Source organism: Pistacia vera, unplaced genomic scaffold (assembly GCF_008641045.1).
Source record: "Pistacia vera cultivar Batoury unplaced genomic scaffold, PisVer_v2 Contig269, whole genome shotgun sequence".
Lineage (NCBI taxonomy): Eukaryota > Viridiplantae > Streptophyta > Magnoliopsida > Sapindales > Anacardiaceae > Pistacia > Pistacia vera.
The window spans coordinates 647,762-660,580 of NW_022196078.1; the positions used below are offsets into that span (position 1 = coordinate 647,762).

The 12,819-nt window shown below is 37.5% G+C and overlaps 1 protein-coding gene and 1 pseudogene across 1 annotated transcript; both read right to left on the reverse strand.

Annotated features, from left to right (window-relative positions):
* Positions 1–2,979: 2,979 nt before the first annotated feature.
* Positions 2,980–5,494, reverse strand: LOC116133386 (annotated as a pseudogene).
* Positions 5,495–9,146: 3,652 nt separating this feature from the next.
* LOC116133387 (probable WRKY transcription factor 31) lies at positions 9,147–11,817 on the reverse strand. Its single transcript, XM_031419089.1, has 6 exons — positions 11,369–11,817; positions 11,166–11,264; positions 10,906–11,076; positions 10,405–10,794; positions 10,199–10,312; positions 9,147–10,097 (listed from the first exon to the last, which is right to left on the reverse strand). The coding sequence occupies exons 1-6, from the start codon at positions 11,753–11,755 to the stop codon at positions 9,381–9,383; spliced, it is 1,878 nt and encodes a 625-aa protein (XP_031274949.1). The 5' UTR covers positions 11,756–11,817; the 3' UTR covers positions 9,147–9,380.
* Between the last annotated feature and the right edge of the window lie 1,002 nt (positions 11,818–12,819).

Below are 12,819 nucleotides of genomic sequence, written 5' to 3' on the forward strand. Positions count from 1 at the left end.
TGTGTGTTGGTGCACCGAGCGTAGAAAAGAAGTATTGAGAGGAAGAAAGATGTTGCGGAGAAGCAAGGGCATTGTGTGACGGTTTCAAATGTAGAATTAATGCGATCCCTGAAACCCCAACTACAGCATAGTGTTGAGTGCAAGAAACAAAATTGGTACCAATATGGCCTAGTGAAACAAAGAATATCGACTAAAGGATTTATTAGGTGATCAAGGAAATTTGCTCACTTCTTTGAGTTTCTAGTGTAATAAATCACATATTGAAAGTATATTGGGAAAATCCTAAGCTTATAAATAGGTTGAGTCCCTTCACCTAATAGGTTAGTCTTTTGGGTGTGAAACTCTAAACCCGTAACAAGTGATATCAGAGCAGACCCAATTTATCTTTCGATGTCTCTCCAAGCACCCACGTAGGGGCGTCCACGTGTGATTATATGTTCACATGAGAATGAGGTAAATGAGTAGGTAAGAGGGCCCCATCTGTGAAGAGGGCGTCACAAGATTGGGTGGGAAAGAATCTAATGAATCCCACATCGAAAACATATTGGGGAAGTCCTGGGCTTATAAATGTGTTAAGTCCCTCCACCTAATAGGTTAGCCTTTTGAGTGTGAAACTCCCAGCCAATGACATTAGATTCGTACCTTGAGACTACTTACCACATTATGATTTATCTGATCCTTTAGGCTTGTATAGTGTTCAATAAATCATGAGGATTAGTCAATGTGCATACAAGTTGACTCAAACACCTCGATTGGCAACAAAATTGATAAGGGCTTGAGAGCTTCCAATGCTACATTAATTTCCTTTTCTAGGATTGGTCTCATCCAGTTGTGGAGCATCCAAAAATTACCTTGTAAAAGAGGCCTTAACTTCTTAATTGGTCAGCATTTGTAGCCCAACAACACCTCAAATGGGTTTCAACTATGAAACTTGAATCAACCCAAGTTAAGGGCCCGCTAGGTTCTCATTGAGTAATATAATTCCAACCCACTACTTGGTAAAATTTATGAAAAAATAAATTCTAATTACTGGCCAATTTGTGTAAATCTCAACTAATCCCTAAGGTTTATTGAACATCATTTTTTGGGTAATTGGGGTGTCTGAGTCAGTTTAAGCATATCTCAACTAATGATCGGGATCCATTAAACACCCTACAAGTCCAATAGACCAGGTAAGTCATAAATATAGTAGATGATCACTTTGTGTTACTCAAACACAAAACCTCTGAGTACCCATAATTAGTGATGGCAATGGGTCGGGCTAGGACTGGGTACGCCTTGGCCCAGGCCCAAGCTAGATCTCATGACAAAGGCCCAAGCCTGGCCTGGGCCCGTCACGGGTATGACAAGTAAAGCCCAAGCCCGGCTCGACAAACTTTTTGTAACCTCATGCCCGGCCCAAGCCCACCCATTTTTATAATTTTAATTTTTAAATATTAATAAATTTCAATTTTTTTTCTATTTTTAATTCTAGAAACAATTTTTAAATATTAATTTATTTTTTAATACTCACCAAATATATAAATAACTTTCCACAAAGTGCATTCATCCATCATTCCATCTATGTAGGGTTTGAAAAAAATGAGTATATATATGTAGGATAATCTTGTAATTAAATATATAATATAAGGGTAATTTAGTATAATTAATACTAAAATTATCCAACCAGGCCTGAAGACATACTCAAACCCGGCCCGTACCCGAGGCCGGGCCTTAAAATCAGAAGCCCAAGCCTGCAAACATCAAGTAAAGCTCGACCTTTTTGGGCCGGGTCAGACTGGATACCTAGAAATATCGGATCTATTACCATCTCTACCCATAATCTCGCCATCGGACCATAAGCGAAGTGGTTTTAAATTTTTAATAAAGCTTTATTCTTCACCCGCTAAACGTTAATCCAATGGCTAGGTCGAGCCAGCGGTTTATTTATTCTCACAAAGTTTAGTGTTATCTTTGTTTCATTCATTTGATATTACTTCTAACATCAAAACATAACGCAACCCCCAATCTTAATTCAACCAATTTACGTAACTTTCTTTTCTTTTCCTTTTCTTTTCTTTTCCAAAGCTAATTTAATTGAACTTGGCAACAATTCACCAAACTTGTCCTAATTTTAGACCACGAAACTTTAAGATATAATTAACTTCAAACCCTTTACTATATATGCCAACTTCATAATGAATAACAATCCGTGAACCAGAACTCCAGAAAGATCAATACAGCAGCCAACCACTGCTCTTTTACCCAATTAAAAACCATCCTCCATTTAATAAACATTTTACGGTACAATGAACTTATAAAAAAAAAAAAAATCATGCAAATCCCTCTTCAACCGGCACATGCGTGCATGTGCCATGAAAATTACACGATAACACACAGATTTTAGTACGGTGGATTGAAGAAGAAAAAGTACGGTGCGACCCACACAGTTCCACGTTCATCAGTTCCATTTTTTTTAATTTGATTGATTGGTGATTGGTTTATACAGGAGCCTGAGCTTGACATGATGTCAAATATATGCACGAAAGTCAAAAACGTATCTGAGTTGTCCAATTAAACTAAAGCACTTCATCCACATCCACGAAACTACAGTTTCTTTTTCTGTTATTGAATCATTTTGACTTCCTTTAACCTAATCCACATTCATTCATCATGCATTCATTATTGTATTGCTTTAACTTAACAGTCACGTAGTTTCCTGGAAGTCTCGGTAAAGTCGACTGTTTCAGGTTATTTCTTTCCAATTCATTACTCTCATTTTACGTGTCAAATGGTCATAGCCGTATTTTCTTGACCTCTCTCTGTCTTTTCTTGGAAACATAGTTTTATGATAAATCATCAACGAGGAGAAAAAAATCTGTGAGAACAATTATTTTCATAATGAAATAATAAGAAATTCCTGATGATCTGATCTCCATTCCCACCGTTACATAAAAAAGAAAAAATGAAATATATGAACATGTAATCTCGTTCTCAACCCCCAAAAGAGGAAAAAAAGAACTAACAAACATTGGCTGATTTATGAATGATGACAAAAATTAATTAAAAAAGATGAACAGGGTCCGGCGCTGGTCTTCTCAAATTTAATTTCCTGAGAAGCTGCCGATTTTATTGCTGTTGCTTGTGTTGTTGTTGTTGGGGTTGGGGTTGCTGTTACTATTGGAGTTGTTGCTGTTACTATATGGATGTGCACCACCACCGATTTGATTTGATCGCGGCAGCAAGAGCTGCTGTGAGTGTGATCGGCTGTGTGGCAGCCGTGGCAGCGCTCACGGTGTCAGCCGTGAGGAGATGCGGTGGTTGTTGGGGGCCTTGGGGCAATGACGGGGGAGAGTTTGGTGAGAATTAGAACCCAGTTCTTGAATAACTGAAAACCAGAGAATTTTGATTGGTTATATAGTCCCTGACTGAAAACCTGAGGCAACTGGGGGCTGATACTGACCAAAGTTTTGTGGCTGCCCTGGAATGGAACCTGGAATGTGTCGGAGGTCTATGGAATTGTAGAGGATTTGGTGAGTGTGTCAGGTCTAATGTCACCGTTGGAAATGGAGCTGAAGCTGAAATTGTTGCCATGCTTGATGAACATGGAAGAATAGCTCTAGCCAACAAATGGATTCATTATCCCATCTGCACTTGACATTGAACCTGAAAGTAACATGTTGGCAGCTGCTGTTGTGGTTGATGCCATGGCCATTGCAGCTGGAGCAAAGGATGATTAGATTCCCCTCATAAGTTGTTATCAAAATCGTCCTATCTTCCGCGCAACGTTGCACCTGAGATTTTTTTCATATATAATCATATAAGTTTCACTCTGATCACAGGATTAATTTAATTCCATTGAAATACTTTTGGAAAAATTAATCAAGCCACTTACTTGTTTACGAACTGGACAACCGACGGCCATGGTGCACCTGTAATAAGCTCGAGGACATGGGTTTCCTTTAGCCATTTTTTGTCCATATTTCGCGCATTGACATCCATCATGATCTGTAATTAATAAACCGAATAAAATTAATAACTTTCACGGTAGCTATTAATTTCAAAAGAAAAAGTAAAATTATTGAAGTTTAAACTTACCATGGGAGCTTCTGAGCGAGCACGGACCGAGACACGGGCTTTCCTCATGGTCGCTTCAGTCAGGATTGATCAATAGTAGTTTTAGATGATGAGAATTCAATTTCTGAACCTTGTTCGGACCACCCCAACCTTGAGTTTCAGATTCCGGGCTTTCTTCTCTACCGATTCTTTTGGAATTTCTTGTTCAAATGAAACCATCTCACCCTTTCCATTGCTTTTAGATGCCACCTCGATATTGTTCGGAGGCGTCCCCGATAGAGTCCTGTCTTCCGATGAAGAATTAGACAGGGCCTCATCTGTCTCAGCTGTTCCAGAAGGACCCAGATCCATAAATTGTCTCGGCACCATTACTTCATGCTTTTTATCATCAGCTTTTCCTTCAACAGTCTAATGATCGATATGTCAAATTTAATCAAGTCAGCTCCTTGAACAACCATTTTCACTTCAAAAGAAAAAAAAATTAAAAAATTCATTTATTCAATAATTAATTACCTCATGTTCTTGAGTGCTTTCTGCTTTTTGATTTTGTTGCTGTTGCTGTTGCATTAATGCAACAAGGTGCATCTGCAGCGCATTGTAATTGCTTGTAACTTGACTAAGCATGTCTCTCAGCCTCTGGTTTTCTGTATTCATATGTTGAAGCTCTCCCTGTAATTGGGCCAGCTGAAACAAAAAAACCATTAATTTCGTTGGAAATTCTCCATCTATTAAGAAAGACAAAGACACACTCTTCAATTCATAATCTTCTTACCTCAGTTTTAGCTCGTTTATCTTCCATATCAGATGAAACCCCATCATCCACCGTCGATTGATCACTTCCGGTGTTAGCAGTGAGAAGATGCAAGCCAGTCTATATTTAGTTAAAAAAAAAAAAAAAAAAAAACCATTATTAACAAATTCAATGGTGTGTTGAAAACGAAGAATAATTAAAGGAAACTCAAATTAGTTTCATACATTTACATCAAAACCAGTCCTCAAACGCCCCACTTCCTCATTGGAATTCTCCTTCTTGACACTAACACAAACGAGCTGTTGTGTATTACTATCATCACGATTATCAACAGCCCTCTTCTTATTATCAGAAAAGAAGTCAACCTCATCGACCACGACCCGGTTATCATCAAACGGCGGGGAAGGAGGAGGGCCACCGCCGAACTGAAACATCCTCACCACCGACGAGGAGGAATCACCACCGCCTATGTTGTTGTTGTTGTTCACCATTCTAAACCTGGAACCACCAGCTGCAGCAGCAGCCACTGAAGAGTTCTTGTTCTTGTTGTTAGTGAAGAAATAATTAGTGATAGGATCAGAATCAAGAGTAAGTCCCCATCCTTTGTCCATAAATCAAAGGTGAAGAATTAGAAAGAAGATAGATATAGAGAGCGCTGGGGAAGAGGAAGATAAATCAAAGGGAGAATTCTAAAAGATTGGATTATGTGTGTGAAGTCTGTGAAGTCTTTTACCGGTGCAATGGGCTCGCCTATAAAAAGGGTGTGGATCGTAGACTAAAGCATTGGAAAAAATTGAATAGAGATTTTTCAGATTTATTTTATTTTTAAGATAATTCCTTTCTCTTTTTTTACGTCAGATGGTGCGTCACTTTCCCAGCTGGCACTGGTCCAATTTCAAGCCCCTTGAATAGTTGAATGAAAGAGAAATTTAGAGAGTTTTTTAAGTAGTAGTAGAGTCGGGTCATCACTTGGGTTACCCATTATCCACTAAAGTCAGCTTTACAACTATTAAATTATATTAAATAAACTTTATTTTAATTATTTATTACGAGAATTTTGTTGATTTTTTCTTTGTTTCACGACTTCCTCCCTATTGGGTAATTCTCAGCCATTTCATTTAAAAAATAATATAGAATTTAAAGAAAATTGCTCTAAGTCTCAAATTATTACAAATTTTTGAACATTCTTTGATCACCAAAAAGTATTCGGATCAGTTTATGTACATCTTGATTAATCTTTTGGAGCTCTGAAGTTAATGATCGAATAAACTTTCTAATGATCACTCTTATTAGTAACTAAGAGAAATCGACCTCAAAAGTTCTTGAATAATACACTCAAGAGTTCATATTATCCAACTCCACCACCCAAGGATAGTTCTTCAAAAATAATATTGCATCTACGAAATTTCTAATTTAATTTAAGAACAATACTATATTTACAACTTTTTCATACAACCTGATGTGACAGTTTCTAATTTAATGTAAGAACAATACTATATTTATAACTTTTTCATACAACCTGATGTGACAATTCATGATTGGTCAATTCACAGTGGATCCCGTATGTCCAAATGCATTAGAGAGTGTTCAGATCAGTTTACGCACACCTTGACTAATCTTTTGGAGCTCTGAAGTTAATAATCGAATAAACTTTTCAGTGACCACTCTTATTAGCAACCAAGAGAAACCGATTTCAAAATTTCTTGAACAATACACTCAAGAGTTCATATTATCCAACTCGACCACCCAAGGATGGTTCTTCAAAAATAATATTGCGTCTACAAAATTTCTAATTTAATTTAAGAGCAATACTATACTTACAACTTTTTTATATAACCTGATGTGATAGTTCATGATTGGTCAATTCATAGTAGATCCCGTTTGTTTAAATGCGAGTTGACAAATTACGAACTATCACGTTAGAATTGTATAAAAAAGTTGTAAGCGTAATTTTATTGTTAATTTAAGCCAACGTTTTTTATTTTTTTTATATAATTTAGAAAAATATATACTGCAATTAAGGGATACATAATTTTTTTTCTTTTTTTAATCTAAAGTTAATAATAATTGTGAAGGGATATTAATGAAATTAATTGGAAAATAAAATAGAAAAAAATGTGAGATGGGTCGGGGATCCGAATTAAAAAAGGGAGCGAGTTGACAATCTGGAATGAGGAAGAAAGAGAGGCTTCGTCTACATTTCGTCAAGAAAGATATTGACTGGTTCTTAAATCAAAAGAAAAAAAATAAATATTAAATAAAATCACCATCCCACCGCCCCAAATTGTGCGGCGCGTTCCACGTGATCAAAAAGAAAATTACACTCTCAGATTGAGCCAACCAAGTCAACGAATTTGACGGCCCGCCTCTCTCTCTCTCTTAGTGTGACCGGTGACCGGGCGGGGAAGTAACCAAGTCGCCACCGTGGACCCACCCCCACCCCTTTCTTTTATTTACACTCTCCACACACTTTAGATGAAGATTGAAGAAGAGTCTCCACGTTTTGGATCTTAGCCCGGGAACCTTGTTGACTGTTTACCGGTGGGACCGAGTCACTTGGTTTGACTTTTTAGACTCCTCTGTTGTTTGTTCTTTACAACATGTTCTCATTTCTTGGTTTTCTTGCGACTGGTTTAAGTATTACCTGCAGATTGGTTAGACCGTAGCTTATTTTTTTATTTTAATTTAATTACGTATTTCTTTGATTTGGAATATATTATAAAGTATTTTATAATATCCCTAGTCATGATCATGATATTTAATTAATTAATTTGAACTGATTGATTCATTGATTGAGGATGTGTTTGACGGTAATTCATTGGTTTAGTTCCGTGATTTCAGAATATTATTAACAACTCAAATACAATTTATGAAGAGCAAATTGCCAAATTCAGAAATTAATTTTGAATAATTTTACAAAATTCTTAAATTAAAAAAAATTGCTGTTGCTGTTGCATTAATGCACAAGGTGCATCTGCAGGCATTGTAATTGCTTGAACTGACTAAGCATGTCTCTCAGCCTCTGGTTTTCTGTATTCATATGTTGAAGCTCCCTGTAATTGTGCCAGCTGAAACAAAAAACCATTAATTTAGTTGGAAATTCTCCATCTATTAAGAAAGACAAGAGACAACTCTTCAATTATAATCTTACCTCCTTTTAGCTCGTTTATCTTCCATATCAGTGAAACCCCATCATCCACCGTCGATTGATCACTTCCGGTGTTAGCGGTGAGAAGATGCAAGCCAGTCTATATTTATTTAAAAAAAAAAAAACCATTATAACAATTCAAGGGTTGTTGAAAACGAGAATAATTAAAGGAAACTCAAATTAGTTTCTTACATTTACATCAAAACCAGTCCTCAAACGCCCCACTTCCTCATTGGAATTCTCCTTCTTGACACACACAAACGAGCTGTTGTGTATTACTATCACACGATTATCAACAGCCCTCTTCTTATTATCAGAAAAGAAGTCAACCTCATCGACCACGACCCGGTTTCATCGACGCGGGGAAGGAGAGGGCCACCGCCGAACTGAACACTCTCACCACCGACGAGGAGAATCACCACCGCCTATGTTGTTTTTGTTGGGGGGGGGGGGGGGGGGGAGGGGGGGGGGGGGGGGGGGGGGGGGAATAAATCCGTGAACCAGAACCCCAGAAAGATCAATACAGCAGCCAACCACTGCTCTTTTACCCAATTAAAAACCATCCTCCATTTAATAAACATTAATTAGGGTACAATGAACTTATAAAAAAAATATCAAAAGAAGCTTGAAAAAAAAAATCATGCAAATCCCTCTTCAACCGGCACATGCCTGCATGTGCCATGAAAATTACACGATAAACACAGATTTTAGTACGGTGAATTGAAGAAGAAAAAGTACGGTGCGACCCACAAAGTTCCACGTTCAGCAGTTCCTATTTTTTAATTTGATTGATTGGTGATTGGTTTATATGGGAGCCTGAGCTTGACATGATGTCAAATAATATGCACGGAAAGTCAAAAACGTATCTGAGTTGTCCAATTAAACTAAAGCACTTCATCCACAATCCACGAAACTACAGTTTCTTTTTCTGTTTATTGAATCAATTTGACTTCCTTTAACCTAATCCCACATTCATTCATTCATGCATTCATTATTGTATTGCTTTAACTTAACAGTCACGTAGTTTCCTGGAAGTCTCTGTAAAGTCGACTGTTTCAGGTTATTTCTTTCCAATTCATTTCTCTCATTTTACGTGTCAAATGGTCATAGCCGTATTTTCTTGACCTCTCTCTGTCTTTTCTTGGAAACATAGTTTTATGATAAATCAATCAACGAGAAGAGAAAAAGAAATCTGTGAGGAACAATTATTTTCATAATGAAATAATAAGAAAGAATTCCTGATGATCTGATCTCCATTCCCACCGTTACATAAAAAAGAAAAAAATGAAATATATGAACATGTAATCTCGTTCTCAACCCCCAAAAGAGGAAAAAAAGAACTAACAAACATTGGCTGATTTATGAATGATGAACAAAAATTAATTAAAAAAAGATGAACAGGGTCCGGCGCTGGTCTTCTCAAATTTAATTTCCTGAGAAGCTGCCGATTTTATTGCTGTTGCTTGTGTTGTTGTTGTTGTTGGGGTTGGGGTTGGGGTTGCTGTTACTATTGGAGGTGTTTCTGTTACTATATGGATGTGCACCACCACCGATTATGGATGTGATCGCGGCAGCAAGAGCTGCTGTGAAGTTGGGATCGGCTGTGATGGCAGCCGTGGCAGCGCTCACGGTGTCAGCCAGTGAGGAGGACTGCGGTGGTTGTTGGGGGCCTTGGGGCAATGACGGAGGGAGAGTTTGGTGAGAATTAGAACCCAGTTCTTGAGATAACTGAAGACCAGAGAATTTTGATTGGTTATATAGTCCCTGACTGAAAACCTGAGGCAACTGAGGGGCTGATACTGAACCAAAGTTTTGTGGCTGCCCTGGAAATGGAACCTGGAATTGTGTTGGAGGTCTATGGAATTGTAGAGGATTTGGTGAGTGTGTCAGGTCTAATGTCACTGTTGGAAATGGGGCTGAAGCTGAAATTGTTGCCATGCTTGATGAACATGGAAGAATAGCTCTGGCCAACAAATTTGGATTCATTATCCCATCTGCACTTGACATTGAGCCTGAAAGTAACATGTTGGCAGCTGCTGTTGTGGTTGATGCCATGGCCATTGCAGCTGGAGGCAAAGGATGATTATGATTTCCCTCATAAGTTGTTATCAAAATCGTCCTATCTTCCGCGCAACGTTGCACCTGAGAATTTTTTCATATATAAATCATATAAGTTTCACTTCATCACAGGATTAATTTAATTCCATTGAAATACTTTTGGAAAAATTAATCAAGCCACTTACTTGTTTACGAACTGGACAACCGACGGCCATGGTGCACCTGTAATAAGCTCGAGGACATGGGTTTCCTTTAGCCATTTTTTGTCCATATTTTCGCCATTGACATCCATCAGTGATCTGTAATTAATAAACCGAATAAAATTAATAACTTTCACGGGTAGCTATTAATTTCAGAAAGAAAAAGTAAAATTATTGAAGTTTAAACTTACCATGGGAGCTTCTGAGCGAGCACGGACCGAGACACGGGCTTTCCTCATGGTCGCTTCAGTCGAGGATTGATCAATAGTAGTTTTAGATGATGAAGAATTCAATTTCTGAACCTTGTTCGGACCACCCCAACCTTGAGTTTCAGATTCCGGGCTTTCTTCTCTACCGATTCTTTTGGAATTTTCTTGTTCAAATGAAACCATCTCACCCTTTCCATTGCTTTTAGATGCCACCTCGATATTGTTCGGAGGCGTCCCCGATAGAGTCCTGTCTTCCGATGAAGAATTAGACAGGGCCTCATCTGTCTCAGCTGTTCCAGAAGGACCCAGATCCATAAATTGTCTCGGCACCATTACTTCATGCTTTTTATCTTCAGCTTTTCCTTCAACAGTCTAATGAATCGATTTGTCAAATTTAATCAAGTCAGCTCCTTGAACAAACAATTTTACACTTCAAAAGAAAAAAAAAAATTAAAAAAATTCATTTATTCAATAATTAATTACCTCATGTTCTTGAGTGCTTTCTGCTTTTTGATTTTGTTGCTGTTGCTGTTGCATTAATGCAACAAGGTGCATCTGCAGGGCATTGTAATTGCTTGTAACTTGACTAAGCATGTCTCTCAGCCTCTGGTTTTCTGTATTCATATGTTGAAGCTCTCCCTGTAATTGTGCCAGCTGAAACAAAAAAAACCATTAATTTAGTTGGAAATTCTCCATCTATTAAGAAAGACAAAGACACACTCTTCAATTCATAATCTTCTTACCTCAGTTTTAGCTCGTTTATCTTCCATATCAGATGAAACCCCATCATCCACCGTCGATTGATCACTTCCGGTGTTAGCAGTGAGAAGATGCAAGCCAGTCTATATTTAGTTAAAAAAAAAAAAAAAAAAAAACCATTATTAACAAATTCAATGGTGTGTTGAAAACGAAGAATAATTAAAGGAAACTCAAATTAGTTTCATACATTTACATCAAAACCAGTCCTCAAACGCCCCACTTCCTCATTGGAATTCTCCTTCTTGACACTAACACAAACGAGCTGTTGTGTATTACTATCATCACGATTATCAACAGCCCTCTTCTTATTATCAGAAAAGAAGTCAACCTCATCGACCACGACCCGGTTATCATCAAACGGCGGGGAAGGAGGAGGGCCACCGCCGAACTGAAACATCCTCACCACCGACGAGGAGGAATCACCACCGCCTATGTTGTTGTTGTTGTTCACCATTCTAAACCTGGAACCACCAGCTGCAGCAGCAGCCACTGAAGAGTTCTTGTTCTTGTTGTTAGTGAAGAAATAATTAGTGATAGGATCAGAATCAAGAGTAAGTCCCCATCCTTTGTCCATAAATCAAAGGTGAAGAATTAGAAAGAAGATAGATATAGAGAGCGCTGGGGAAGAGGAAGATAAATCAAAGGGAGAATTCTAAAAGATTGGATTATGTGTGTGAAGTCTGTGAAGTCTTTTACCGGTGCAATGGGCTCGCCTATAAAAAGGGTGTGGAACGTAGACTAAAGCATTGGAAAAAATTGAATATAGATTTTTCAGATTTATTTTATTTTTAAGATAATTCCTTTCTTTTTTTTACGTCAGATGGTGCGTCACTTTCCCAGCTGGCACTGGTCCAATTTCAAGCCCCTTGAATAGTTGAATGAAAGAGAAATTTAGAGAGTTTTTTAAGTAGTAGTAGAGTCGGGTCATCACTTGGGTTACCCATTATCCACTAAAGTCAGCTTTACAACTATTAAATTATATTAAATAAACTTTATTTTAATTATTTATTACGAGAATTTTGTTGATTTTTTCTTTGTTTCACGACTTTCTCCCTATTGGGTAATTCTCAGCCTTTTCATTTAAAAAATAATATAGAATTTAAAGAAAATTGCTCTAAGTTTCAAATTATTACAAATTTTTGAACATTTTTTGGTGATCAGAGAGTGTTCGGATCAATTTACGCACATTTTAACTAATCTTTTGGAGTTCTAAAGTTAATGATCGAATAAACTTTCCAGTGACTACCCTTATTAGCAATCAAGAGAAATCGACCTCAAAATTTCTTGAATAATACACTTAAGAGTTCATATCGTCCCACTCGACCACCCAAAGATGGTTCTTCAAAAATAATATTGCATCTACAAAATTTCTAATTTAATTTAACAGCAATACTACACTTACAACTTTTTCATACAACCTGATGTGACAATTCATGATTGATCAATTCACAGTGGATCCCGTCTGTCCAAATGCACCAGAGAGTGTTCGGATCAGTTTACGCGCACCTTGACTAATCTTTTGAAGCTCTAAAGTTACGGATCGAATAAACTTTTCAATGACCACCCTTATTAGCAATCAAGAGAAATCAACCTCAAAATTTCTTGAATAATGCACTCAATTGTACATATCGTCCCACT

What these genes read in the sequence shown, in the direction of transcription:
- LOC116133387 (XM_031419089.1), bottom strand. Translation starts at nt 11,755, where the DNA reads ATGGACAAAGGATGGGGACTTACTCTTGATTCTGATCCTATCACTAAT. An exon ending in AAAGCACTCAAGAACATGAG is followed by an intron (nt 10,795 to 10,905) that starts GTAATTAATTAT and finishes TCGATTCATTAG; the next exon opens with ACTGTTGAAGGAAAAGCTGA. An exon ending in CTCGCTCAGAAGCTCCCATG is followed by an intron (nt 10,313 to 10,404) that starts GTAAGTTTAAAC and finishes TATTAATTACAG; the next exon opens with ATCACTGATGGATGTCAATG.